The 27,144-nt window shown below is 46.6% G+C and overlaps 1 protein-coding gene across 3 annotated transcripts; it reads right to left on the bottom strand.

The window, feature by feature from the left end:
- Window positions 1-286: 286 nt before the first annotated feature.
- Window positions 287-25,691, bottom strand: myo1b (myosin IB). Of its 3 annotated transcripts, XM_061286540.1 has the most exons (32): window positions 25,401-25,691; window positions 22,134-22,278; window positions 20,368-20,483; window positions 15,791-15,885; window positions 15,322-15,426; window positions 14,285-14,331; window positions 13,482-13,545; window positions 11,775-11,873; window positions 10,700-10,803; window positions 10,438-10,585; window positions 9,928-10,046; window positions 9,569-9,655; window positions 9,362-9,427; window positions 7,729-7,833; window positions 7,089-7,151; window positions 6,819-7,019; window positions 6,528-6,754; window positions 6,255-6,455; window positions 5,282-5,375; window positions 4,491-4,640; window positions 4,344-4,412; window positions 4,176-4,262; window positions 3,930-4,016; window positions 3,488-3,574; window positions 2,915-3,001; window positions 2,173-2,247; window positions 1,964-2,098; window positions 1,712-1,818; window positions 1,494-1,626; window positions 1,264-1,416; window positions 1,040-1,176; window positions 287-959 (listed from the first exon to the last, which is right to left on the bottom strand). In XM_061286540.1, the coding sequence occupies exons 2-32, from the start codon at window positions 22,257-22,259 to the stop codon at window positions 824-826; spliced, it is 3,510 nt and encodes a 1,169-aa protein (XP_061142524.1). In that variant the 5' UTR covers window positions 22,260-22,278; window positions 25,401-25,691; the 3' UTR covers window positions 287-823. The 3 variants fall into 3 exon arrangements, with proteins under 3 accessions (XP_061142524.1, XP_061142522.1, XP_061142523.1); XM_061286538.1 differs by lacking the exons at window positions 3,488-3,574; window positions 3,930-4,016; XM_061286539.1 differs by lacking the exons at window positions 2,915-3,001; window positions 3,488-3,574; window positions 3,930-4,016 and having other exon boundaries at window positions 25,401-25,690.
- Between the last annotated feature and the right edge of the window lie 1,453 nt (window positions 25,692-27,144).

Here is a 27,144-nt window from a genome sequence, read left to right as displayed (position 1 = left end):
CAAAGAAGAAAATAGAAATCTGCTCAAGCCATCGTTGAAAACGCTGCAATTTCACAAACGAGGAGACCGAGAGAGAGAGAGAGAGAAAGAGAGAGAGTCCACGCAAAGGCCGCGCACTACTGCTTAGCAAAAAAAGAAAAAAAAAAATATTGCACAGGAGAAACAGCTCGCAACGTCTCGTGTTTCTCGTCGTCGCGTTGTTGTGGATTAAATAAAGCTCGGCATGGATCACACTGGCTAAGGGAAAAAAAAAGAATCAAATCAAATAAAGCGGGAATTGATCACGTGTGCAGTGTCCAAAAGTTGATACGCTGCACATCTGCAAACTTTTTTTTTTGGCAATGATTATTCGAATTTGCATTTCTAAGCAACAAGTCAACGGCACACCGGACACTTTTTTCTTTTTTTTAACAATCATCTCAGAATTCACTGTGCTTTTTTTTTTAGGAACTAACCAGAAAATACAATTCTCTTGGTGTTTTTTTTGGTTCTACCAAAGTACAAAAGCAAGTGCAGTACTTCGAGTTGCGGACCCGACAGCTCCAGAACCCTCATGACGTCTTTAAAGCGTCTTAAAAGGCGGACGAGTTGAGGCCAGTCGGGGCTCGGAACCTCGTTATCGGCCAGAGCGAGCGCCGCCGCCGCTCGTGACAAATTCTTTTCCCGATGCAAATTTTTCACGCAACCTGATCACGGGGTTTCTTTGCTGCCCAAAATGGTGCAGGTGTTTCAGCTCAGGTACATTTCATGATAAGGAAGAAAGAAAAAAAAAAAAGGCCAAATAAGTGCGGCGTCATCGGCGATGGTGCTCGCCATTTCGGGGCTATGCGGTGGCGGCGGGCACCGACACCTCCAGCAGACGGTTGTTCTTCCGCTTACAAGAAGCGCTGTTGCCGTTCTTGGGGGCCGCCTGGATGAACTTCACGCATACTTTGTCCTGCTTGAACTGAACCAGAAACCTGCCAGAGAGGAAGGAGCAAGGTCACGCAACGAGGAAGACGTCAAGTCGTCCGAAGCGAAAAGTCCTCAGCTGGCTTACTCGTCCGAGATGTTGATGTCGAGCTGCTCGCCGCCGTCGTCGGAGGCGGTGGAGCCGATGTGGTGCAGTTTGGTGATGGTCTCGATCAAGTGCTCGCTGCTGAGTAGAAAGTCGCCTTTGACGGCCGAGGCCGAGCCCTGCGGAGGAATCGGCGACACGCAATTCTTATACGGGAAGTGGCGCGTTGTGATTTTTCGCCAATTGTGAGCGGCGCTCATTTCCACCTCTTTGAGTTTGAGCGCAAAGAATCCGTCGTTCTGCGTGCTGACGGAAACGCTGATGAGGTCGGGCAGAGCCACGCTGGCCTTCACTTGGCCCGTCTTCTGGTCGGCCAGCACCACGTTCTTCTTTGTCAGCAGGAGGATGCGACTTGCACCCTGACGGAAACACACACAGTTTGAACGGCGCAAACGGAAGAGGGCGGTGGCGGCGGCCATTTTGGAACCTTTCTTACTTTGCCGTTGGCCCTGTTAATCTTGTTGACCACGTCGGCCAGCAGAACCTTTTCCTCAACGCAACTATTGAGCTTCTGATATTTGGGGTTCTTGCTGATCTCCAAGTAGTCCCCCTTGAAGGGCTGGCTCACGCTGAGACAAAAAAAAATAAAAAATCATAACAGAATTGAGACTTTTCACGCCTCAACATGAAAAGCAAAGAGTGAATCTTCTGTACCTGCTCGGGTAGAGAGACTTTTTATCCTTGAACAGCTCGCTGGCCTCCAGCTTCTCTTGGTACACGGCCTTCCTCTCCTCGCTGAACTGGCTTCGGTATTTCTTGCACTGAGTACAAAATAATGGAATCGTTTCTTTCATTTTTGGTGGGAAGCTCATTGAGTGAAAAGTTCTTGAACAAACTCTGGCTAATCTAGCATGGCATGCTAAGTATAGCTAAGCGGTGACAGCCGTTGCTCAATTTATGACCGACCCGCCAAAGGTGGAAGATGGAGCGCAGTTGCGCGTGGGCCGCATCCAGGAAGCGGTAAGGCCGCGCGGGCCAGTTCTTGTCGACGGGGGACATGGAAGGCAAGCCGCTCTTCACGCCCAGGAAATATTTCTGCATCTGCAAGAGGGAAAGGCACGTCGGTGACGGTTCTCACCTGTGAACGTCATTTCATCAAGCGCTGCCCAACTTACGATTCTCTGAATGGTGAAGTTGTAGATCTTTTTCCCCGCGTTTGCCCTGAAGAATTTCCGGTATTCCCTACGGACCTATCGAAGACAAGCGCAAACAAAAACAAAACAATCAACCGCTGCTCCTTTTTTTAGGTCGGGTGAAACGGATGGGAAGTTGCTGCCATTACAGCAAATGAAAAAGAAAAGAAAAGAACAGAAAATCCTCCTGGCCAACGACCTTCATGCCGACCTTAATAGTGGAAAGTGTGAACAGGTGCAGCGTGGATGGTGGGGGTGAACAATTAGGATGATGGAAGATTAACACCGCAACAATGTTCACGTGGACCATTTGAGGCATTCGCGACAATCACACACACACACACACACACACACACGCACACCTAGATGAAGAGAAAGAGATGGCAGGTTAAACACAAAAACAATGTCGCTCGACATGAGGGGTTGTTAGTTGAACGCATGACAGACGGCAACAGAAGACAGCCTCGCCACTCGGACTCCAAATATTCTCCTTTGAGCTTGGAAAATGCTGGAAAGGTGTTGACACTAGCATTAAGCTAACAAACTAAAAGGCAATTCCTTTCGATCGGGTTTGAATTGCTAGCTTAAATAAAGTGCGAGGTCTGCACTCGGCAGAGACTGGCTTCCTGAATGAGGACACACACGGTGGAAGGAGACGTGAGGAGAGATGGTTAGTAGCGGTCGCTAGGTTGGGCGATGGCTCGGCCTGAGGGCTGCGAGGTACCTTGAGTCCCTGCCAGCAGGCCCAAATGACGGCGACGGCGTGCTTACGCCTGGCCTCTTCCTTCAGCTTCCTCAGCTCCCTGCGAGCCTAAGCAAGGGACGGGCGAGGACACACAACAAAACCAAGCCAGAGAAGATGAGCGGAAGAAGAGGAGCACGCCACGCGACGCCGCTTCGCCCGAGGTGGGAACACATCAAACACTGCATCACTCACACACACGCAACATTTGTTTGGCTGAACGCATTGAGCGCAATGGTTTTTTTTTTTCAGGGGTTTCTGGAAAGGAATGGATATTCAACTTTGGGACAATGAAGCCGCAAAATGTCACCTGAAGGCCTCCAAATGGCTTCTGTGGAAAAAAAAGGAGGATGGAGAGAAAACATGCATGGCGCAGTCATGCAGATGAGGCGGCACGAGGCGTGCAAAGCTGAGCAAGCCGTCACTACGGTTGGATAAAGAAAAAAAAAATGGATGTAGAGCTTAGAAGGCTTATGGACATGACGTTTTTTTTGGTGGATGGAGGCGGCCAGTGACAGAATCACGACAAGTCAATCCAACAGGCTTCCCAAATACCTTGGTGCCCTGCCAGCCGGCCCAAATGACCGACGCGGCGCGTTTGTTCCTGGCCTCTTCCTTCAGCCGCCGCAACTCCTTCCGAGCCTGACGGGAAACCAACGGCGCGGCAAAAGCTCATTTCAATCCCTCAATCAAGCATCTTCAAACGGGCCAGCCAAGCCGGCTGATGAAATCATCCGGCCAAAGACTTCGGAAGACGCCATCGATGATCTTATCGGCCGCTTTGGAAGCCGCGTGACCAATATGACAACGTAAATGCTGATAAGGTCCAACGTGTGATTGCATGGTCGCCTCCGCTGGCAGAATATCGGAACTGCGTGAGGTGATGCCGACAAACATTGACAACAAGCTTCCGCGGACAAAACCGCACGAGTGTTAATGAGACGAGCGACGGGGTCTGTGATGACGACGGCTACACACGACGTCCGGGCGGAAATACCTGCGTTCCCTGCCAGTATGCCCAAATTACTGTCACGGCGTGTTTATTCCGCACTTCTTGTTTGAGGCGTCGCAGCTCCGTTCGAGCCTGGAGGGACGCCGGGGTCGTTTTGGCGACAAAGAGCAGAGCGTGAGAAAAGAGCGGACTGGAGAAAAAGCCAAAGTGCGGCGGCGGCGGCGGCAAATGAAGCGGCGGGAAAAGGTGGAACGGAACGGGCCTTGGTGTTTTGGTGAGCGAAGGCGTTACCTGAGTGCCGTGCCAGTAAGCCGCAATGGTGGTCACCGCCTCCTCGCACCTCTTCTGATGCTTCAGCTCCCTCAACAGCTTGCGAGCCTGAAAACAAACAAACGAGAAGGCCTTAGCGTGTTGGGTCATCCTTCCTTAGTTTGATTCAAAGCAAACTTGTGCGCACACCTGCCATCCGCGAGCGTACGACTGCACCACGGTGGTGGCGCTCTTGATCCGCTGGTATTTCTTTTGTTGCTGTCAGATGGAAACGGGCAGCCCAGTGAGTGTTTGCGCGTCGTTCGGGAGAGATTTTTTTTGTTTTGTTTTCCTCACCGCGTAGCGCCGGTACCATGCCGCGACCACAACCTGACTCTTTTTCAGCAACAAGAAATGAGTCCGGCACTTCCAGCCGCGGTAGATTTTCTGAATGAGCGTGGCCAGGTCCTGCAGGCACTGCCGCCGCCTTTCCTCTAAAAAGAACAACTGGGGGCAAGAGAAGGGGAATCGGATCAGAACGAGACGTTCGCCATGTTTGCAGGAAATGGTGAAGATGTCTCTTTATACTGCTGTTGAAATCATTTCGAGGCATCGACATGCAGGTCGCAAAGTGCGACGTCTTTTACGGTCTTCATGATGCCCAAAGCAACCTTTATCTCGGAGCAAATATTGATTCAGAGATATCAAGAACAAAGTCCAAGCGCCACCTGAAGGGAACAAAATGCCGCTTTACTGCTTGGCCCGCAGCTAAATTATAGAGAGAAAAAAAATCCCTTATCTTAAGCTGCTATACAAATACATTTATTGTCCTTTTGTGATATGGACGTTCTATTCGTTCATCTGGCAAGGCTTGTTTGTTTGATTTGTCTTTTTGACCCGCCCTCGAGCTGATTGTATAAGCCATTACAATTTCGCGAGAGAGAAAAATGCGGCGCACGCTTGAGCGAGCTCGAGAGCCGACTAGAGATGCCGGTTTCCCGTCCGTGTAAGGCTAAATGGAAGCATGTGTTGGCTCCAAGGCAGTCGTTCTGTCGGCAGCCGGAACGCCGCCACCTTCTGCCCACAACAGGCTTTTCCTACGTTAAAACACAAAGTCTTGCGAGGCGCTTCACGCTTGCTCGTTTTACCGTCCGTGGATTCCTGATGAAGATTTTCGAGCGGCCGTAGGAGAATTCTTCAGTGGGTACTTGAAGATCTGCCATGAGGACTTCCACTCCCTCCCTAAGAGGGGGAAAAAAACAAAAAAAAAACAATCAAAAATACATTTGGTGTGATTGTTAGCAACGTGCTCAGTTTGAACAGTGACAACTTTATTATTCATTAAAAATGTTGATATGACTTACAGGCATAACATTTGACTGTTTTACATTCATTTGTCATTTAGTATTTGTTTAAGTGTATGCTGAAAAATGGCAAGTTTGTTTTTCCTTGGCAAAAAAAAAAAAAAAAAAAAAAAAAAAAAATACCGTAATTTTCGGACTATAAGTTGCACCGGAGTATAAGTCGCACCAGCCATAAAATGCCCAAAAAAGTGAAAAAAAAACCCCATATATATATGTATATAAGTTGCCCCCCCCCCACCCAGACTATGAAAAAAACCGCGACATAGTCCGAAAATTACGGTAAGTAATAATTGGGAGAAAAAGAAAAAAAAAAGGCAGATTTTTTTTGTGCTTTTCAAAATCGGCCAATTCATCGCTCGGGCACCGCGAGAGGGAGCTCGTGTCACTTTGAGATTCACCAATAAACACAAGGCCATGAAAATCCCAAATGAACTGCTGCATAACCAGCAGGCAAATAATGCGCATGTCATTGTGAAGAGCCATTGTGCATTTTCATTTCAGGGGACCTTGTGGCCCCTTCTAAGAGCAGAACCAGATTGCTGCGACAACTCCCAGCTGGGAGCCCAGCGCTCCGGCGGCGGCCTATTAGCGCAGCACGCAAACTCTTTCCACTGGGAGTTGCCTGAAGCTCAGACTATGTCAAGTCCACGGCTGCACATTTTCACTCTAAGCCTCCAGGGAGGTTCTGGCCAAAAGCCCGGTAATGCCCCCCCAACCCCTCCCCCACCCGCCAACTGTGAATAAACATGCCCATTACCTGGCGGGACCTCTCCAATGCGGCCAGGTCCGCTTGCAGAGCATTTTGTAGCGCTCCAGGCAGGGCCCGTACGGCTGGCGGAAGGCGTAGCCGGCTCTTCTCACGCGGACGTTCTCCATCAGGCCCAAGTAGCGCACTTGATGGCAAACCAGCGACGCGGTGAAAATGTGCGCCGCCTTCTTGTCGTTGGGCTTGATGCACCTGGAACAAATACGGGAGACCGAACTTTAGGGGGCCCGAATCGGATTTTAACGCTCGTCCATATCACCTCACCGGATGTAGTTGGGGTTCTTGGTCTGGAGGTTCTTCATGAGCGTGCCCACCGATGATTTAAACTGGGAGCCGGCAGTGGGCGGTCTCTTCAGGTTGACTTTGCTCGGGTTGCCCTCGGGGAAAAGCTCCTTAATCAAGCTGTGGGTGGCCTTGAACATGGCTTGGGACAAGTCTCGATACAGGAGGTCGTTGTTCTTGTCCACGAAGCCTTCCACGCAGTACAGCACCTTCACCGCAGAGGGAAACGACTAAACGGGTCTGCTCCGGCGATTCCGAGCGGGGAGATCGTACCTTGCCGGCGTAGTGCTGGATGCGGAAGCAACTGTGCGGCAAGCTGTGGTCGTTGAGGAACTTTGAATTCTTGCTCAAGCGGCTCTCAAAGTGTTGGTGCTCAGCGCACACCGTGTTCAGCTTGTCCAGGAAGGTCTCGTCCGTCACCGTCCCCGGACGCAGGCACTCCTCGTCCAACATGGCCATGATGCCGTTTTGGTTCTGGTGGAGCAAGAACACAAGATGACCATGATGATTTTTTTTTTTCTTTCTTTCAACAGTGGGACTTACGTTCTCAATGAGGTCACAGATAACGGCATTGTTGAAATATTCAATGTTGGTCCACTCGATGCCCTGCAACAAAAGTGAGATTAAGGTCAGAGTTACAATGGCTGGACAAGAAAGAAAAAAAAAAGTCGGATGGTTAGATTGCAGTCAGAAAAAAAAAAATTCTTCAACATAACCTTCCTGCGCTCGGTTTCCATTACGTCTGTAAACAAATAAGGGGTGGGGGCGGGTTCTCGTGCTGCCGTTTTGTTACGATGGGGACAACATTGCATATTTGGCATCACGCGAGCTGCTTTGAAAGAAAAAGTGCTCAAAATAAAATCCCGCTCCGCCGACCTCTATATTACAGCAACTAATGGGCTGGGAACACAGCTTTAAAGAAGGCGTGGCTTCCACTGATGGCCCATCAGCGCCATTCCTGATTGGTGCGACTTCCCTCCTGTCGACAGGCTTTGTGGTATTTTCCCATGCTGTCCGCTGGAAAGTAGCCAGACGAGCTGCGGGGTCGCCGCTCACAGACGCTGAGCTTTGAAAACAAGCAGATCTTGACGGGCGGGGCGTTTACGCTTTCTGCATTGAGAAATGCCCCGCCCCCTCCCCTCGTTTGTGACGATACGGACCGGAAGCGCATCTGTAAACTTGCCTCTCGGATGTACTCCTCCTGCTCCTCGCGCAGGGTCAGCTCGATGAAGATCTGCTGCAGTTTCTCGTTGCAATAGTTGATAATGAACTGCTCGAAGCTGTTGTCCTGTGGGAGGAGCCACAGAAACACGAGCCTCTTAAAAATCAGTCTTTTTGAAAGTATCAGTACAACATTTGATTGCAAAGCAGGCGACTTTGCTAACCTTAGCTAATGCTACGCAGTTTGAACTACGATGCGCAAGCAGACGGGAGGCCCTTACGATAAATCCACGTAGGCAAGCGCCCCGATTAGCTTGTGAAATACATCCGACTGTTGTCAATTACGACCCATTGTGGGGAGCGTCACACTTCCGAGCAGATGGCCCTAATTGCGCCGCGTGTTGGGTTAGACATTATTAGCGACAGCAACGAGGCGTGTTTAGTAGAGCAGCTCATCGAGTGAAGGACACGGCAAGGTTTCTCCATGACAACGTGCCGAGCCATTTCCCTTTACAGAGAAACCGCCGTCACCTTCACAGCTAAAAAACAAAAAGTCACTCAATAGCAAAGCAAGGCAAGTGGCAGCAGGCCATAAAGGGAATTGCCCAAAAGCCCAAATTTCTCTCATAACAGCCTCCTTTCACGTTCAAGCAAACTTTGTCAGGTTCTCCCGTATCAACCTGTTCAGGTCAGATCACCCACCGAAAAGAAATGAGGAAAAGCAAAAAAACACTCTTGGCAGGTCAAAGAAGAACCTCCAGCCTCATTCGATATGGGCTGAGCGGATGCCGCGTCTCGGCCGATGCAAAAGTTGCCTTTGCATCTCTGCCCCCACCCCGAATTGTCGTTGAATTAGGAGGATGGATCGGAGCATGCGTCAAGCACAGCAAACAGCGGGCTGGGGTTACTTACGGCTTTCTGCTCACCAAGACGGCGGACAACGGGCAAGAAAGTGAGTCGAGTGAATGAGCAGTGGCATGACAAAGACATCAACTTCATGAATACGCGTCACATGACAAGGAATATTGCACTCACCAACCCTTTTGAAATGGATTCCATGACTACATTCCAAACAATCCAACCATGATTCAATGATTAAAATGGTTGGCAAACACTTTTTAGTTGATCCATTCATTCTACACCTCTACTAGAAACTAAGAAACAATTCAGTAGTTCGTTTGCATACCACTAGAGGGAGCCAGACATTTGTACATACTAATGTTATTAACACTGGAAAAATAAAGACACAAAGGACAACATTTTTTCAAAGAATTTCCACGCAAATTGGAAATTGTTTACTGTCACGAAGTGTCATATGTCTAATTGCGACTATTACATGTGCGAAATGACGTATCGATCGGCGTCTTCAAGGTCAGTTTGTTTCATTGTGCTCGGCGGATATGAGCGTTGAAATCAACAAGCGGCCAGAGAGGATTTAACTCCTGAGAGCAGTACAGCTGAACTAATCCAATATGAATATGCTTTTATCAGCCCACGGTTGTGGCGATAAGCTCCGCGCAGGTATGTCGCCAGCCACACGGACAGCCCCGGGCAAAATCCTTTTAAAGCTGATCAAATGGATGCGTGCTCACATTCTGTCCTCATGAGACACAGGACAGACAGACAGACAGACAGAAGGCTTTTAGTTTTCCTACCTCGAATATCTCGAAGCCGTAGATGTCCAGCACCCCCATGACCTTGTGGCGGCTTTTAGTTTGTGCCTGCGGGCGGACAATTTACTCAATAGGAGAATTTTACAGGGCAAGTGGCTTATGCAATATTGAACACGTTGTCACTTGCATGGCCAAAATGGCTACTTTGAAGAAGAGCGAAAAGATAACAAACACGTTAGCATCTCTTACTTTTATGCTTTCATTGATCCGCGTCACAAGCCAGCTAAACAAACGGCTGTAGAGATTTTTGGCAAGGGCATCTCGGGCATAGTAGGCCTGTAAGAATAAAAAAAAAAATCAATATGTTAGGACAATGTAAAAACATAAACAAACCAGCTAGCAACAATTAAGTGGGTCGCATCCCGTGCGGATTGTTTTTTGTTTGCGTCCAACTCGAATGAACCCACGAACCTCTCAAATATGACCCACAAATGAATTTCCAAGAGGCCTACTCCTCATGTATAATTGAGAGCTTTGCACGTAACGCTGATGCGAGGTGACAGCTCGTGTGTTGCTCAAAGTCTTTCTCTCAGACGCTGGCTTCTCACCTGGGCCACGTTCAAGGTGGTCGACACCTTCTCCAATTTGGCCTCCACCGTGCGGTAGCTGAAGGCTCGTTCCAGCACCGTCTGCTCGATCCCCAGCAGCTCGCACATCTCTTTCAAATCTGCACAGCAAGACAAAATACAAGACACGGTCAATAAACGCAAAAAGACAAACAAAATTCAGCAGCTGCAAGCATTTGAAGGAAATAGGCAAATAGTGACTTTCAAAGCAAAGAATTCAATTTGCTCCCGGGCGAAAAGTCGCTTTGGTAAAAAAGAATGCGCGCTTGTTTATCAGCCGCCGATTGCAACCTTTGATATGCTTGCGCTAAGCGCACAGGCATTTGGGCAGATAGCGATCATTTGTGTGTTCCATTCTCAGCAGCTCCCTTGTTTGTCACTAGAATGCTTCCTCAATGTTTGAACTTGTTCATAACAGAAATATTGCGACATTCAAATCAAGCCAATAGGGGGCAGCGGCTTATCGGCGGCGCAACGTCGAAATTAGCGTACCGTTTTTATCTCTGACGCGGCTCTCGTCCGTGTCGTTGCACCGCGACTCGGGCTTGAACTCGATGTTGCCGAGCTTCAGGACGGCCGCTACCAACTCCAGCACCGACTGGATCTCGTCCTCCATGAAGCCCACGATCTGCATGGCGTTCTGGGGATGGGAAATCAAATGCAGTCTGATTAGGGAGGCTTTGAATACTGTAAAGACAAGCAAGCTAGAATTACAAAAATATGAATTTCCATGCGAGCGAAACATTGTGCTCACTTTGACCGTCCTGAACGAGGTGGCGTCATCCAGCCCGTTCACCACGGCGGAATCCAGGCTTAAGTAGTTGTACTTGCTGAAGTCCCGGTCCAGTTTCAGTTTCTCTGTTACACACAAAAGCGAGGCGGAAATGATGTCGGCTTTATGCTAGGATAAGAATGACCTCCAAAAATAACCAACACTAACCCGACAGATAATCAAAAACTGCAGACGGCCCGAGTTGACTCGCCATGTTGGCACACGGAACATTTTTCACAAAGGACGAAAATAGCCATCTTGGAAGCGGCACGACGCAAGAATGGATTTGCGCTAATTGACCGAATCAAGCCGCCTCTCGTGCGCACGCTCAGGAGTCAATGGCCATTATGTTCTTATCCTGTGCACGACATTCCAAACAATGAAAAGCAAATACGACTTTCACAGCCTCCCTCCCTTTGTTCTTTGCGGAAGACGGTGTGCCATTTACGTGTCCGTCCGTCCGTCGGGTGTTTGTCCAGCTGCACTGCGCTTGCAAATGCTCACACCGGATTTGGGGAAATTTACACGACTTTTATGTCCGCAAAAAAAAAGAATGAAAGAAATAATGAGGGTACGCCATCGCTGTCTGACAACTAAATTGAATTAATGAAAAGAGGAAGCTGAAATTGGAGACTCTGAAAAGAACATCTGGCTACCTGAGGCTTCCTTTAAGTTGTTGTAATTATTTCCTGCCATTGATGCGAGGTCCTTTAAAAAAACACTGGCAGTGACAGAGGGGGGCCCCCTGGGGCACTTTTCCCCTGAAAAAAATGTTTGGACCACCCCCCTCCACCGTGCTAGTCTAACTAATTAACTTTTGGTTATTTATGGAATTTATTTCAACATTTCTACTCATCCTCTGTAGGAAATATTTAATCAATCTTTAGCTGTGTTTTCTGAACAATTTGAAGGAGGGAGTTGTAAAAATGTTTTTTTGTTTTGCAGAGTGCCTGAGATATCCTTTCGGGAAAAAGTGCTTCAAAAATATATAAGACAGAAACTAGAAAAATGAATTTCACATGACTCCAATTGAATGTGCAGTGTGCTTGAAACCTACTGAGTGTGTCATCAGAGGCTCCGGACAAGAGCTGATAAAAGATGTGGAAGTTCCTCTCTCCTCGAGGTTGTTTCACCACGCGGGACTTCTCCAGTAGATCTAAAAACAAAAGCAAACAATGCTGGTTTAAAAAAAAAAAAAAAAAAAAAAGTGCACAGTATCTGACATTTTTTTCGCCCAGTTGTTTTCCCAGGCCTGACTCCAACAATTTGGTTCACCACATTTGCTTTGTGATAAAAATGAAGCTGAATGAGATAAAAGATGAACATGCTTGGAAGGTTGCAGATTTATGGAAGGACGATCGGGTTCAACTTTACAACGACAAACCGTGTCGTCAAGTTGCTATGGCAACTAAGGCAATGTTTGTTTATCTGCAACCGCGTACGTGTAAGGAAGCGCATTAAGATGTCCGGCATTTCCATTGGAAGCGCACTTGCCACTTTGATTAAAAGGGAAGCCCTCATGTGCTCACCGCGTTCGATTTAATTAAAGACTCTCCGCACACAGACGGGCAGCTGACCCGCAAAGATGATGACGGAGTTCTCTTTTAATGGACCGGCCTGATCCAAAACGTGTACGAGGTTAGAGTCTTTTTTAGCTGCCAGGATGGGAGCTTCTGCTCCGACCTCTTTATTATTAGATGAGGCAAACATTCCGTTGTGAATACAAAGATGCTCTTTTGGGGCCTTGCGAGCAAACGTGCTGGTGCAGGTAGGAAGTCAAGCTGGACATGTCGCTCAATCATGTTGTGAGCGAAACTTTTCAAGTGCGCTGACAAATATTCATTGTTTTAGGAGTTACAATGGACTCTTGTCATTCAGAGGACCTAAACTGACTCATCCAGTAGGTGGGCAGCGGCAATGCAAGTAGAGAACCCTTCACTGACTCGGGGGATCAGGTCGGCCACCCCCGCCGTGTGAAACGCTCGGCAGGAGTGATCCACAAGTGTAAACAACTCCACGTTTAGCAGAATGGAGTCTTCGGAGGGCCATTATGACTAGCGACGCTTTATATTACATAAGAATAAGGGATGAAATCACAGACTAGTGAAAACGAGTAAAAAACAATAAAAAGATGAATCGTAATAAAAATTGTGAGCAATTTCTCTATTTCTATTAAACATGAAGACAATTTGTAATTTTAGAATGGACACATTAAGTCCATACGCAATATAAAATGATGTGGCGGGCCGTATCTGGCCCCTGGGCCTTGACTTTGACACCCATGAGCTAAAGTGTCTTTTCCATTCGGACCGATGGTGAGAACCTAGATGTGGTTGATGCGGGGACACAAAATTAGAGGGCCCTAATTTGCTTTGAAAAGGAAAGTCCTCATTGACCCGTGGAGCCATAAGTTTGCTCTGTCAGATGCTCGTGCAGTGGCTCGTGCTCACACTCGCTCTCTCGTGCCGGAATTAAGTCGGGCCTGCAAACAGAGAGTCGCTTGTGCCTCCTCTCGTTGTTTTTCCGAGACCTCTGGCGGGGAATTCGCCGCAGACAAAACAAAAGTGAATGGAGGCGAGATAAAAGCAAAACAGAGGCAAGAACTGAATAGGGATGGGGGGGTTTCAGTGGGGTTTCAGTCTGGGTATGAAATTGACTTCCGTGATGGGGGGGGGGGGGAAGCATCAGTGGTTATGAAATGCAACGTTTGGTGAAGGAATGCGACGACGGTAGGTCTTTATTCTTCACGAGACCGCTTACTCACAGTTGCTGATGACTCCACCGAGAGGATCTCCTTTAAAGTCAAACTCAATGTCCATGTACTTCCCCTGTGGGTCACAGAGCACCAGTTACAACATGATGCAATTTCATCTATGCACCATTTTGTGCAGTGTTAAAAAATGCTACATGCTAATGCTACTCCAGGTCTCAGTAGTTATACAATCAGCCTTGCGACGGCCGCATTAATGGTGCCTCCGACCCAAATCTCACAAATTTTAAAAAGACAGTTTTGTGTCAGATGACCCCGGTCTCCGGTGAGTTGTCATCATGACCTCATCTAAAGGTTTATGCCAAGGTTACCTAAATATAAACAGATCAGGGCCGTAATCCGTCATAATACTTGTGCACGGGTGCAACTCTGCTCTGAGGCTAAGCACTGGCATGATTTCATCGCGGCAATGGACATTAGTTATTTCATATTGTAATTGAGTAAAAAAAGTAATTATAAAAAAAAGTAACTCATGTTAAATGGTGTTTCGAGGGCCGTACAGTGCAGCAAGGAATTTCCTGAGTTTTTCTATTGACGGTTATGGACATCAAAGATGTAAACTGGGTTGGCAGTGAATGAGCTAAAAAATAAAGTCAAAACTCTTGTGTCACTTCAAAATATTAAACCTGACAGCCGTTTAGTCTGCTGCTAGCGAGAAGCATAGGGGAGCGTGTTTTGCCAAAAACATAACTGTACAGGGAACGGGATAAATGTTTGTCACCGTGGAGACAGACGGCTCGCTCCACACCTTCCAAGATTGGTCGTTAAAGAAACGCGCCGCTTGTCGGAACACTTACGAATCGAGATGAGTTGTCGTTCCTCACTGTCTTGGCATTTCCGAAAGCTGAAACATCGGAAAATTGTTCAGAGTGATATTCATATTTCCGATACAGTGACCTTTCCACCTCCTACACGTCAATCAGTTGAGGGCTACGGATCCGCCTCATAATTCTGTATGGATTAAGTAAAGTACTTGGATTTTCCTGGCTTTGGTAAAAGCCGAACCTTGTTGTTACGCCACATTCACGTCAATCTGTGTATTTTCGTGAAATAAAAATAAACCTATAACAATTCCTATAGTATATTCAAGACATTACAACATCAACTAAAAAGTGGGGAATATTCTGAAAAGGCGCACGGCACACAGTTGCATTGTGTGAAGCCGGCTAACTGTACTCCCCCCTCCCCCCTCCGAAGCATTAAGCGGCAGCTAAACTCTTGCAGATGTGCAACACTCGCATCCAGCCTCATCCTTCACGGGCATTTCCTGTCCACTGCCCCCCACGGAAAATACAGCCGTGCACCTTCCAGCTCGACTTGTACAAAGTGCAAATGAGTTAAACGCACAATAAAGCTAAGTGACTCCAAATGACATATTTATGCAAATGCTCGGCTTCCTCTGGCGAGTCAGCTTGCTTAAAGGAAACATAGGCACAAAATGTTTTAAAATCATCTTGAGCAGCAACATACGCAGATACAATAATACGCACATTGAAATCGGTTCTTTCCACTTTTTAAAAATATTAATAGTAATATTATTGCAACTTTCCTTTTTTATCATATGCGAATTATCGGCAGGTGGGCGCCACACTGCCCCCTTGAGGCCACGGCACGCATAACAGAAGCAGGTATCAGTCAATCTCTTTTAACAAGCATTTCACATTCGCAAAATGGACGCATGACGCCATCAACACTGGAAATATCCTTCCACGCAATTTACACATGTTAGCGATTAAGTCCCGAAAACAGTTGGGCAAAAGAGTGGCGTTGTCTGAGCTGCACTTGATTTGACGCAGACAGTCCATGACGGAGCTGCTCGGCCCAGCCAACTCACCTTCCAACACGGGATTGGACTGCAGGAGCTGTTCCTTGACCTTATTCACCTCCTGGCCCTTCCCACACACCGCTGCCACGTATGACATCACCAGCTTACTGGCCTCTGGAACCACACACACAGATATATATCAAGTCCGCTTTGTCGCCAGACGTGACTTATCCTTCAATCTCCCTGCCACGGGGGAACCGAGGGATGGGTGGGGATCAATCAGGCAGAATGTAGTGCAAAAGTAGCAAATCTACACAAAGCGCGGGACTTTCTTCTTACAGGACTATTATTGCATCATGTAGGCAGATGTCTAACAACCATCTGGAGCAACCGAAGCAACTCGCTTGAAAATGCCCAGCCATTATAAAAATAAAAGTGTATTTTGTCTGCCTCTCTGATTTCACCCAACATCCACATATTGGCTATATTGCTCACAGGAATTCATGTAACATTAAGTGAAAAGGAAAGCGCTTCTTACCGGTTTTCCCCGACCCGCTCTCGCCTGTAATGAGAATACATTGGTCCTTGTCCTGGTCTCGGAGTGACCTGTAGGCCTCATCTGCCAAAGCGTAACTGGGGAACACAAAGGAAGAACGCGTTAGAGTCAAATTTATAATTTGCAAATACAAAGTGTCAATTATTTGATCACACTTAAATCTCTCCAGAATTTCTGGCAAGGTGACACGTGAAAGAGGTTCGGTGAAATGTCACAGTGCTGTCTCAGGCCCAATGGCGTCAAAGTTAATTAGTAGCATGTGAGCATATTGCAGAAATTAGGTTGCATCTGTAAAACAGAACGTCACGTTATTTCGCCACATTGTCGCCTCTCTGCTTAGGAGTCAAAACTAACTAACTGACTGACTAACTCAGAGATGTGATGAGATTAAGTCTCGACTGGGTTTAAATCCTAAACTAGAATTTGTCGAACTTGCTATGACAATTTGGTGGCCGGCATTGGGGTTATAGGTCATCTCCATCCTGGTCATACGAGAAACCACAGAGTCGCCTTTTAACAGACAGACAAAGCACCGTGGCGTGTTTTCGGTCTGTGCGAGTAAGCCGGAGAGAAAGCAAATGATTGCTTCTAAGAAGTCATGCCAGGGTAGTGGCCAGAAGTAGATGGCAGTTAGCATTCCAGGCAACGGTACAAAGTTGCGTCTAATGGGACTCCGGCTCCTGCTAGCTTAAACGACTTAAAAGCAAGGCCCTAACTAGCCTTGGCTGTAATCCTGACATACATAGCCTGCCTCAAGTCACTGTTAAGCAACTTGGCACTTCATTTGTGGCATTTGGGTTCGACATCTTTCTCATTCTCAGCTCATCGGTTTGCACTTTCCAAAGACTGAAAAGGGCAGCACAGTGTGGCAGATGTCTTCTTTGTCAAAAGCCTTCTGTCGCCTGACTTGATCCCCACAATGAGCAAAAATTATCCCGCCCAAGGGGAGATCTGTGAGGGGTGAGGGTACCGGGACAGAAACAAAATAGAAAAGGGTGGGAGGGTCTATTGCCAGGGACTTTTCCAACGTGAGTCACAGCCAGCACAGTTTGGTCGGACCGCCATCACAAGCTTGACGAACAGATCAAATTCGACTAATTGCTTTGTCCCAGCGTACACGCAAAGGATTGCGAAAAACCTAAATGACATTCAACCCCTCCAAAAGTGTGTGAACTTGGCAATACGAGCTCCAGGCCCGTAAGTTGTGCTTGGCGCTTCCCCCTGCACGTCACGCCGCGGCCGCGGGCTGTAATTTGGATTTACACGTGGCAGCGGTGAACAAAAACCACAGCGGCATGACATCAGCGGGAGAAAATAGTTGAGTCAGTTCTCAAATCGACTCCTGTAACCGGGATACCGGGGAGGGGGGGGCGGATAAATGTCTCCTTTTGCAGACTTTGGTCACAATCCTTCCAATAGACGAATGCAGAGATGCCATTTCATTCGACTTTTTAGTAGCGTATTGCCGAAATTGACAACGGCTGCACAGGATGTTGGCTACAATCAGCCCTTTTCTATTTTCAGGCGCTATCATGAGAGCGGCCTGTGATCTCCGAGTGATGGCGCTTCCCCGCCAGGCAGGAAATCCGCCCCGGTTCTGCCGCAAGAGCCGAGGAAACGACTCCTTCCTAAACACCAGGTGGACGAAGAGGCCGATCCGAGGGCAGGCATGAAAGCCAGCGCGGGCAAAGCGGCCGGCGTGGGTGGCCGGCCGGGCGCTACACGTGCAAAGAACGATGCGGCGTTCAAACGGAACAGATGTGGCCCAGATGCTAAAACGGGCGACACGAATCCACAATGGCTCTACTGGATTTTTAATTACGAGTCAAGCAAAGTGAGGCTACTGCCTCGAATCTTTGTTGCGTGGCGCAAACAACTTAGAATTTACTCGAAACAGACAAGCCTTAAAAAGTTGAGTAGCGAGTATACCGAATGTGACCGAACGCCTGAGTCGAGAGATTTCATCGAGTAATAAATGACGGTTGAATCCTAATGTCCTGGCTGGGCGATATACTCGGTGGTGGGAGGGGGTAACATGCATAAAGCCACAGGCGCGGAAATGGAAACAAAGGATGGAGACTTCATTTTAGGATCCCAAAAGCAGCAGGCTTGTCAGATTGGGGAAATTCTTCCATTGCTGCTGCTCTTAATGTCTTATTCTGCCGCTAAAGCAAATGTCTTTGGTTACCAGTGATGACAGCACGAGACGGGCGCTGCTCCCTGAAACTTTGTCATGCAAAGTGGTAAGAAAGCAAGATACATTATTTCCAGATAACATTCTCTAGTGCCAAATGGGGTAGTTGGCATTGGCGAGACAAAGGGGCAAAGTAAAGGCCCGTTTAGCGGCGGCCTCCCTCTAAATTGGCCCTGTTTGAACAAAACCGCATGGTCAAATTTCCACAGGCTATTGAATCAACTTCACTCTCCCAAATCCAGCTTGTTTGACTTCACGTGACCAATCACAAGCTACCCGAACACGACTCGTCCATTCCGTCCGTTTCTTTGTTTGGTACATCTGCAGGTCGAATTCATACAACCTGGCCCACAGAACGTCTCGAACTTTCATCCGCAGGCGGAAAAGGAACAAGCGTACTCTTTGCCAATGATTCCTGAGTGGGCTTGCTGATGATCGCCATCACGCCGACGCAGTCCGCCCACCGGAGTCAAAACGGCATTTCGCAAAGTGCCCACTTCAAGCTACCGACAAACAGGTTTGCTGCTGCCGCGGTGATTACATAAGCCTTCATCACGACAGAGCCCCGTGTTCTGAAAACCAAAAGTGGCAAAGAGTTGTAGAATTCTAAGAATTTCCCGTCTCATTCATTCTCTTGCGGGTCGATGATAGGCTGCAGCCAGGACCAATCGCCCGTCAATTAGGTTGATTTCCCTTCGAATGCACATTCAAATGCGAGAACACAACAATTTGCTCTCGAATATTTTCGCAGGCACAAAGTCCAGGAGTAATGAGGAAACAAAGGCCGTATATATATTTCCAACCTTGAACTATGACGAAGGGTCAAAGACAAAGCGAGGTGTGGTACCATTAATCAGTAAATGACTAAAGTTCACCCCAGCCATAAATTTACAGCCAAGGAAATGGCTTGTGTATGATTCAGAACAAAACTGCATCATCAGCAGCACGTCATGAACTTTTCGGATCTTAATTTGTCTTCGGGCGTGTTGGAAGGTCTCGGCAAGAGGCCGAAAGGGTGGCCAGATTGCAGATATCAGTTTTGCTCGCTCTAAATAGTCTTCCTGTGACTTTTTTTATGATCAAATTATTTTCATTTTGGGAGGGTGCCAATCTGCAAAAAATGACGTAACGGCGCGTAGAAGAGCGGAAAGCCCCCAAATGTAAACAAGAACAGGATCCCAACCCCCGAGACTCCAAAGCCGTCCTTCCGTCTCGCCTTGGCAACAACGGACAGCTGCTTTGCAAGATTTTGTGCACGGGCTAATTAGTTGACCTAAAAGGCTTTACCTTCATGGAGAAGAGGAAAGAAGGTCCGCGTCTCTCGGGAGCGCTTGTTAATCGACGGGTGGCGCATCTGGTTAATGCAACTCGGCTAGTTTTAATGACCTTTTGCCAGGGAATTCCAGCTGTTTGTGAAATAGCTGCGATTGGGATGACGCATAAGTGAGATTGACTTTTCGAGTGGGGGTGCTTTATTTAAAAAGAAAGTGAACGTTATTTGTTGCTTCTTATTTGTTCACGGAAGTTTCTCGGGCTGTCACCGAGGTGCCAAATGCGAGGAAGTCGATACGTCAACAATTGCTTGTGTTATCTGGTAAGCCGAGATGGTTCAATATGTGCACAGGATGAGTCATAAAAAGCGGGCATTATCTGGTTGAGCGGGTGTTAGGACGGTCCTTGGAAGGAGCTGGCAAGATATTTGCATGTACTTTACACGGCTAAACTGGTTTTGTCAACATGGCACGGCACGGCACGACTGATTTGAATAAAAACGAGCCAATTTGACTATTGATTTGACTAACATTAAAAAAAAAGGGAATGGAAAAGTGCCAGTAGCTGCATTATTATTATTGCTATTATTATTTATTATAATAATGATTATTATATATATATTTTTTTAGTGTGTGTGTGTGTATTGTCTATGAAATGAAACACACAAAACTACATATAAACAAAATCTTGCTTCTGTCTATTTATCAGGCGTGTTCTCTGGGACACTGGTAATTCCCCTTCTTGCAATCTGTCTCTCAGGGGCTTCAGACCGCTACGGAGGCGAGACCCAGCCGGCTAATTGACGAGCGCTTGGCCTTTGTTTGGTCTTGGCAAGCCTCGCAAGCGACGCTGACGTAAGGTTGCCATTGGACAGATGGTCGGCCAAAGAGCTCAATGGCCAGGGGAGCTCCGTCCAGTCTGACTCAAGACTGCAAGTTCCCTTTTGATACCACCCGCCCCCATTGGTGCACTTTGCTAATCTTTTGGCTTTTGCCAGGAGATACAGCTGAGCATCACCATCGGCTTATCCTTTTCAGGGTTAAAGCATGGAAAAAAAAACAAAAAGAGAAACATCAGGGTAGCTTGCACTCACATGTGTGGGCTAAGTTCGTAGAAGTTTCTGTTGCGATACTCTTCCACTTTCTCTGGGCTGTAGATGGGCAGTGACCTGTAGGGGTTCATGGAGATCACCACACTGCCAATGTAAGTCTGCGGGGAACAAATCAGATGGTTCATTGACGGACGGTAGACTGAGCCTAAAAAAAAAAAAAAAACATTTGAACCCCGATTGTTGAACAACAATGGCAGGAATTCTGCTGGCCTCAGCTTTTCACAGCTGGGGATTGCCAATACATTGTTGAGGCTTGCAATGCCTGAAGTGAAACTTTGGATAAACAGGAATTGTGGGCGGGGCCAAAGCTCACAAGCCAGAGGTGTTAGGATACCTCAAGTTAAGTTTTCTTCTGCATCACTTTAATTTGTACTACAACAATGACAGCGCCGCTGCCACCTACTGCAGTGGATGTGCAATTACACTATATTCTAGTATTTAATGGCTGCCTTACATAAAACAGAATCATACTGTAACAAAATCAATCTTTACATAACATTGACACCACGTCTGAGCAAAATCGAACACTTGAGCTCGGCGAGAGCACGAGCAGCGAGCTACCCACGCCTACGCTCGCAACAGAGTCTGGATAGCAACTTTCACACATCAACCTGAACATTCTCTCTAATGGTTTGTTGCGTAATCCACTGCAAACGGAGAGGAGCAACAACCTCCCACAGCCAACCTCCCTCCCTCCCTCCGTCCCATTCAACAGCACACAGGAGGAAGCTGGAGGCCGTTTCAAGCGCTACAAAGCTCTATAATTGACTGCAATCTAAACATGGACATGTGCTGCCAAGGTTTTTGGATGGCCACAGAGTACAAAGCACATGAACGTGTTGGCTGTCATTTGATGCTCTAAAACGGGACATCAAATATCAGTCACAACCAAAGATATCAACAGAAATAGATTTAAACTCAGGAGCGACTTATATACATATATATGTTTTTTTACACTTTTTTGGGCATTTTATGGCTGGTGCGATTTATACTTCGGTGCGACTTATAGTCCGAAAATTACGGTAGTTATTTATCAGTTTGCTTAAAATACCCAAAAATAAAGTGTTGATGTGAAGTGGACATCTGCAGCCCTCTTTATTATTTCCAAATGAAGTTAAACGCCAAAGCCAGCTCCTTTATCTGTTCTCCAATCATGGCATTTTAAAAATAATCCGCTTTTGCCCTGCAGTCAAAGCAAGATTGCTATCATCTTTTTCAATACGCACTTCATTCAGAGGCAAGAATTGTTTCATTATTGACGCAATGTTGCCGTGACTTGCAAATCTTTATTTTCATACACTATTTAAATAAAAACCCAGCTATGCCAAAAAAGACTGAAGTCTTTATTTAGAAACTCAGAAGCTCTGAGATTATCGTGATCTTCAGGAAGATAAAAACACCAAGCGAGTATCTGGTGCGCCGCCGCGATGGCTATCATTGCCGCGTGAGTTGACGTCGGTTCTCCCTCGGGAACCAACGTGGGCCGACCGGAGCGGAGGTGTAATCATCACAGCTGATGTCTCCAGCAGCCAGACAGTCTGAGCATGAAGCTCGCTCGGCCCCCTATTATGAGGCGTAAAAATAGTTGAGGAAATGCTTTGCTTATAGAAACAAAAGCTGCTGGACACTCTCACGTCACCCACCGACTGACTGGGCAGCAAAGATTTCGCCAGTCTTCAGAAAATGATGACACTGGAAATCTCAAAAATGGAACTTCTTACGAGTTAAAATGCAAACGCCATACTTACGTAGATCTCATTGTGGTCAAAGCGCTTTTTCAGATTCTCAAGGAAGGAGTCTTCCGACAAGGGTTCCAGGAGGACCATGTCCCCCACCCCAATCATGTTGTCCAGAAGGGACGTTTTCACCTCCATTTTGTCTGCTGTTTTCTCCCTGAGAAAAGAAACAAAACAAATCAAATAAACAAAACATGCTAACATGCTAATCTGAAAGGAGGTGGCCGTGTCAGGTGAGTGGCCATTGTCTTTTGTATGTGGCAGAACTTCAGTCCAAATTCTGAACAAGGTAAATAAACACTCCTAAATGTAGCCGGAAAAGCAAACACTGGATCGGGGCATATCGTATAGTCAACAATCGAAAGACTTGGTCTTTCTTGCGTGTGAGAATGACTTCTCCGTTTGACCTCTGGCTGCTTACTCAGATGGGAAATGCTCACATTGCAGTCAGTGGGTTTGATAAATCAAGAAAATAGCGCGAGATTCCCAATTTTATCACCCGTCCGCTCGCTGGCTGGCCGCAACACGCGGCCACAAAGCGACCCGGACAAAGACAATGCTGGGGCTGGCACTTTTCGGCGCCGCGTTGCCCTCAAATGCCTTTGGGCCAGTAATCCCGTTGCTATAGGAGAGCAAAAAAGAGGGGCCTAGCGTACATCGATGCGGGGGCTTTGCGCCACGCTGGCCGGCATCATACAAAATGCGGAAATAAGAAGTTTTCCGTAGCAGCGGTGCCGTCATCGAAAAGGCGAGCCTTCAAATTCAAAATGACACTCAGGAGGCGTGTGGACGCTAACTTCTGAGACAAAGGCATCCGACGCAGGTAATGAAATGACGCGGAGCAGATTACGAGGCTTTGAGGGAAAAAGCCTCAATGGTTTCCGACACATAACTCTGTTCGGGCTGTCAAAGAAGCAGTAACTTAGAAACAGCCACAGTTCTTAGAAGAAAAGAAAAAAAAAGGCTGTGTGTAGACTTCCTCTTGACTTTTTTCCCTGGCTTCTGTTCCCCTCCGGGGCCTAATGTTATTAGGCTACAAAATAGCTAGCCACATGGCTGCAGCAGGCCGGGAAAGATGGTCGCAAAGATACAAAACGGCATCGTTTACAAAAAGTCAATCTTGGACTTCCGATGTGTTCCTACTTAACTGGGATGTCCAATGTTGTCTTCCATAACATGACTTTTTAAAAATCAATCTTTTCATGATCCAAGTGCTTTCCTGACCATTTTGCCCAACGTACAGTCTCTCCAAAAATGTTCCGATTTAAATCAGTGGAAATCTGCTAGCGATGGATTAGCGCCATCGTCATCATACGAGACATGCTCGGTGACCCAGATAGCGCCGGCAAATCAAATCTGGGAGGGCAACCTGGCGAAAGGCCATTAAAAGTGCATTTATTATTTATAAAAAGACGACTCCTGCCTCTTTTTTGGAGACAGACAGACAGACAGACAGACAGACAGACAGACAGATCAGACAGAAAGACCGTCATTCCTTGGTGGCTTTAGTTCCATTGTGCGATTGATCAATCGGAGTGTTTAAGGTGGGCAAATATGACTTTGTTCACACAGCAGATTCTACAAACAACGTAGATAACAAAAGCTACTAGTTCATAACTGCTGTTGATATTAATAATAGGAATAATAAAGGAGAGAGCAGACAACTATTGTTTGGTTTGTCCCATGACATAAAAGAAGCTAAAAGGAGCCGGGCCATTGTGACTGTCCCTCTTTGTTTGGCTGCCCGAAGGCCTGTGAAAATGTCACTTGGAAAAAAAAGCTAAAGCTGGTTTTTGTTCCGTCCGCCGTTAATAAATATGATTCAACCACAAACACCTAATCATGAGATCGGGTTTACTCTAGCTAGAAACTTCCGACAGTTTCCAAAAACAATCAAACCACTCTTGAATGATTGGGAAATGCCAACGTTGACATCATTATGGAAGAAACGTTTCAATATTTGAATTAATTGCACCCGAGATTAGCGTTTGCTTCATGGCTGCCTTGCGTTGTTGCTTATTGTTGTCGTTATTTTCCATTGGGTTTTACCATCTTGTTATCACTTAAAAGATTCCCTCCACCCTAAAACATAAAAAAATAGATTTGTGGATGTAAATTGAGCCTTTTGATAAAGTCAACGCGCAGATTTTTGTTGCTCTTGTTTCGTTGATGCTCACGTGAGACACGCCTCACTCACAACACTAACCTGCATGGCCGCGTTGGCAAGGCAAGTTACAAACATGACAAACAGGCTGAGGGACTTTAAATACACCGCTGCAGACCGACCATGCATGCCGTGAGCCACGATGAAGCAATGAGAAGTCATAAATGATTGGTCAAGTGAAAGAGAAAGAACTGCCAAAACCTTTGCCACTATCTGACAGCTTTGTTTGACTAGTAAAAAGTTCATATTTGATCTGCTGCGGGGGACCTCCAAGCCAACAGAGATATTGACAACAAACCCTTGTAAAATTCAAGTTGACTTCAGATGGAAAACATTTGAAATGTACAAGTTGTGGTTTCAACATCTCATGCCTCATTTAGGCTGAAGCCAATCAAAATACTTTTGTGTGCTTTCCATTAGGGATACGCTGCAAGAGTATTGATATTTTTCCGGCTTACAAACAACTGTATACATTTGATGTCAGTGTATCGTCATTTGATGCATTTGTATACTTTCAAATCATACACACAGGGGGGAACGGAAGCGTGATGTAATCCGGCATTCCACGACGAGTATCGATTTTATTCCAGTGCACTAAAAAGACCTCTTAAAACATGGGTCAGTGACCCTGTCATGGTTAAGATATACAACATCGAGCCTCTTCTCCTGGTTTATTCACAAACCAAAGGGATGTTTACCCATCAGAAGATTTTCTTGTGCACAAAGTCGCACATGCTTAAAGTTCCATCATGCCAGAAATAGTCACAAGGTCAACAAATGGGCCCACGTTGCAAAAGTTGGTTATGCATCTCCTCAGTGGGACATCTCACCACACACAAAGACGACAGATGAAATCAATTCACTCGAGACAAGGAGCAAAACTGCGAAATATTGAAACCTCTTCCCATATTTTCCGATTTATTCATAGGAAGCACAAAGAAACATGAACGCATCGCCCCCCCACTCCTTCAACGGCGAAGTGGAGAGGAATGAATGAGTCGTAAAGCAAGACGACTTGGAAAAGTGTCCAAAAAAGTTGCAGCAACTCAACAAAACCAAATCAAAACTAGAGCTGGGAGCGCCGTGCAGAAATCAGAGCTCGATGCCGAACTTACCGGTTAACTCTCCAAAAGTCGCTTCCTCCCTTCCAATATCCAATTTTCTGTAGAAAAGTAGTACCGCGGAGATGATTGCGGTCCAAATCCGGAGCGGCCCCGGGTTGCCTGGAAGTGGAAACTCGGTTCTTGGAGCTTGTCTGGGAGCTTGAACGTGGCTCTCGGCACTTTTGAATGGCGCTCCGGATGGACTCGAGAGCTCGGCGTCCTCCGGCCACGGGGAGTGTCCAAAGCGGCGTCGCTGGGATAGTTCAGCGTCCCTTCATCATCTCCGGATTCGGAGGGGAGTGGGGGGGAGTGGTGCGTTCGAGTGCTCTCGGATATTTACACTTTCTTCTTTGTGTCCGTCAAGGATCGCTTATGGGATGTCGCGAATGGGACAATCTGTCAGATAGAGGGGAATAACCTTAAATCAAACATTCGGATATATAGTCAGCTATTCTAAAGTCAACACTTTAGAAAACACAGAAAACAGAAGAATAAACTACCTAAAAAGAAAGTTCACGGTATAAATGGTACCGTTTCCGAGGCACATGGAACGCACCGTTTTAATGATCCATCATCCCCCTCGTGTAGTCACAATTGGCCAACACTCCCCTCGTGTGTCTTATTTCCAGATAGCACACAAGCTTGTTTGTTGCGTAATCGATAACATATCAGATGAAACGTCACCTCCAGGTAAGCATATGATCTCAATTAAGTTCTGTGTTTTAAAGAAAAGATAAACGTACCTTTCACACAGATCACCGTAAGTGTGCTCTTGAACTTTGCAGCTAGCAAATACGTCGGGGCACCTTGCAAAAAAAAGTTGTACTCTTTCCCTAACATGTGTTTCCCCCCACTACAGTTTCAACGTGGCTCTTTATTATACTGACATTGAGAGTTCAAATGACTAAAATGCCACATTGATGGATTGGACAAACAGAAAACAAGACATGAAATGGTGATTATTCCTTTCTCATTTTACAAACGCAACTCCATTTATTTGCATCATTCATATTGATTAATATGAATATATATTGTGCTTTGGCAGCTGCTGAGGCCTTTTTGAAAGCTTCACAACAAGATGGCCTTGTTCACTGCAATTCTGCAGCTTGGCAAAATGGAAAGTCTGCATTCGCGCTCAACAACCTCTTTGACAAAGAAGGTAGGCCCAAGAGTTCATGGAAGTATGATTCCGATTTTACAACATATTTGATATTGAACATTTATGGATAAGAAGCTAGCAATGGACTGTTCCAATAATATAGCAAGTTATAGACCCAAACTTTTATCTTTGATCCTGCACACTAAAATTGAATCAGTTCTTCATTTGTGTTATGTACAACAAGCACGCATCCCGCTTGAGTGCAAACTGTCCGCGAACGTAAATGATGTTGTAGTACGACTATGTTTGCTCCGAATCAGAAATCAATACATCTTGCCTCAGTCTAATGAATTCACTCAGTCTGAGTGATTGCGCTCGAGAAGACACCTCATCACGCCGTGCTTATAGATGCTCCTGTGGGGTGCCTCTCTTGCAGCTTCTCTGCTTCACAAAACTTTTTTTTTTTTTTACTCACCATCAGTCCGGCATCCAAAATGATTGAACAGAAATAACCCAGAAAAGATTGTATAGTGGACATGCTGTTATCAGCAGCCTGAATTCAACACACCATGCTGCAATGTGAAACTCTATAAATCCAAGTTCCTTGGAATTTTTTTTTTTTTTTTTTGCCAACCTCTCAAGGTTGGCATGGACAAG

This window comes from Syngnathus typhle, linkage group LG9, assembly GCF_033458585.1.
Source record: "Syngnathus typhle isolate RoL2023-S1 ecotype Sweden linkage group LG9, RoL_Styp_1.0, whole genome shotgun sequence".
Classification (NCBI taxonomy): Eukaryota; Metazoa; Chordata; class Actinopteri; order Syngnathiformes; family Syngnathidae; genus Syngnathus; species Syngnathus typhle.
Note: the sequence above shows the minus strand (reverse complement) of the source record. Positions and strands in the feature narration are given on the sequence as shown.

Excerpts from the sequence above, each read along its gene's own strand:
- myo1b (XM_061286540.1), bottom strand. The coding sequence starts at position 22,259 with ATGGAGGTGAAAACGTCCCTTCTGGACAACATGATTGGGGTGGGGGAC. Across the intron at positions 13,546-14,284 it reads ACGACAACTCATCTCGATTC|GGGAAGTACATGGACATTGA; the intron begins GTAAGTGTTCCG and ends TGTGACCCACAG. Across the intron at positions 2,099-2,172 it reads ACTTCACCATTCAGAGAATC|ATGCAGAAATATTTCCTGGG; the intron begins GTAAGTTGGGCA and ends TCCCTCTTGCAG.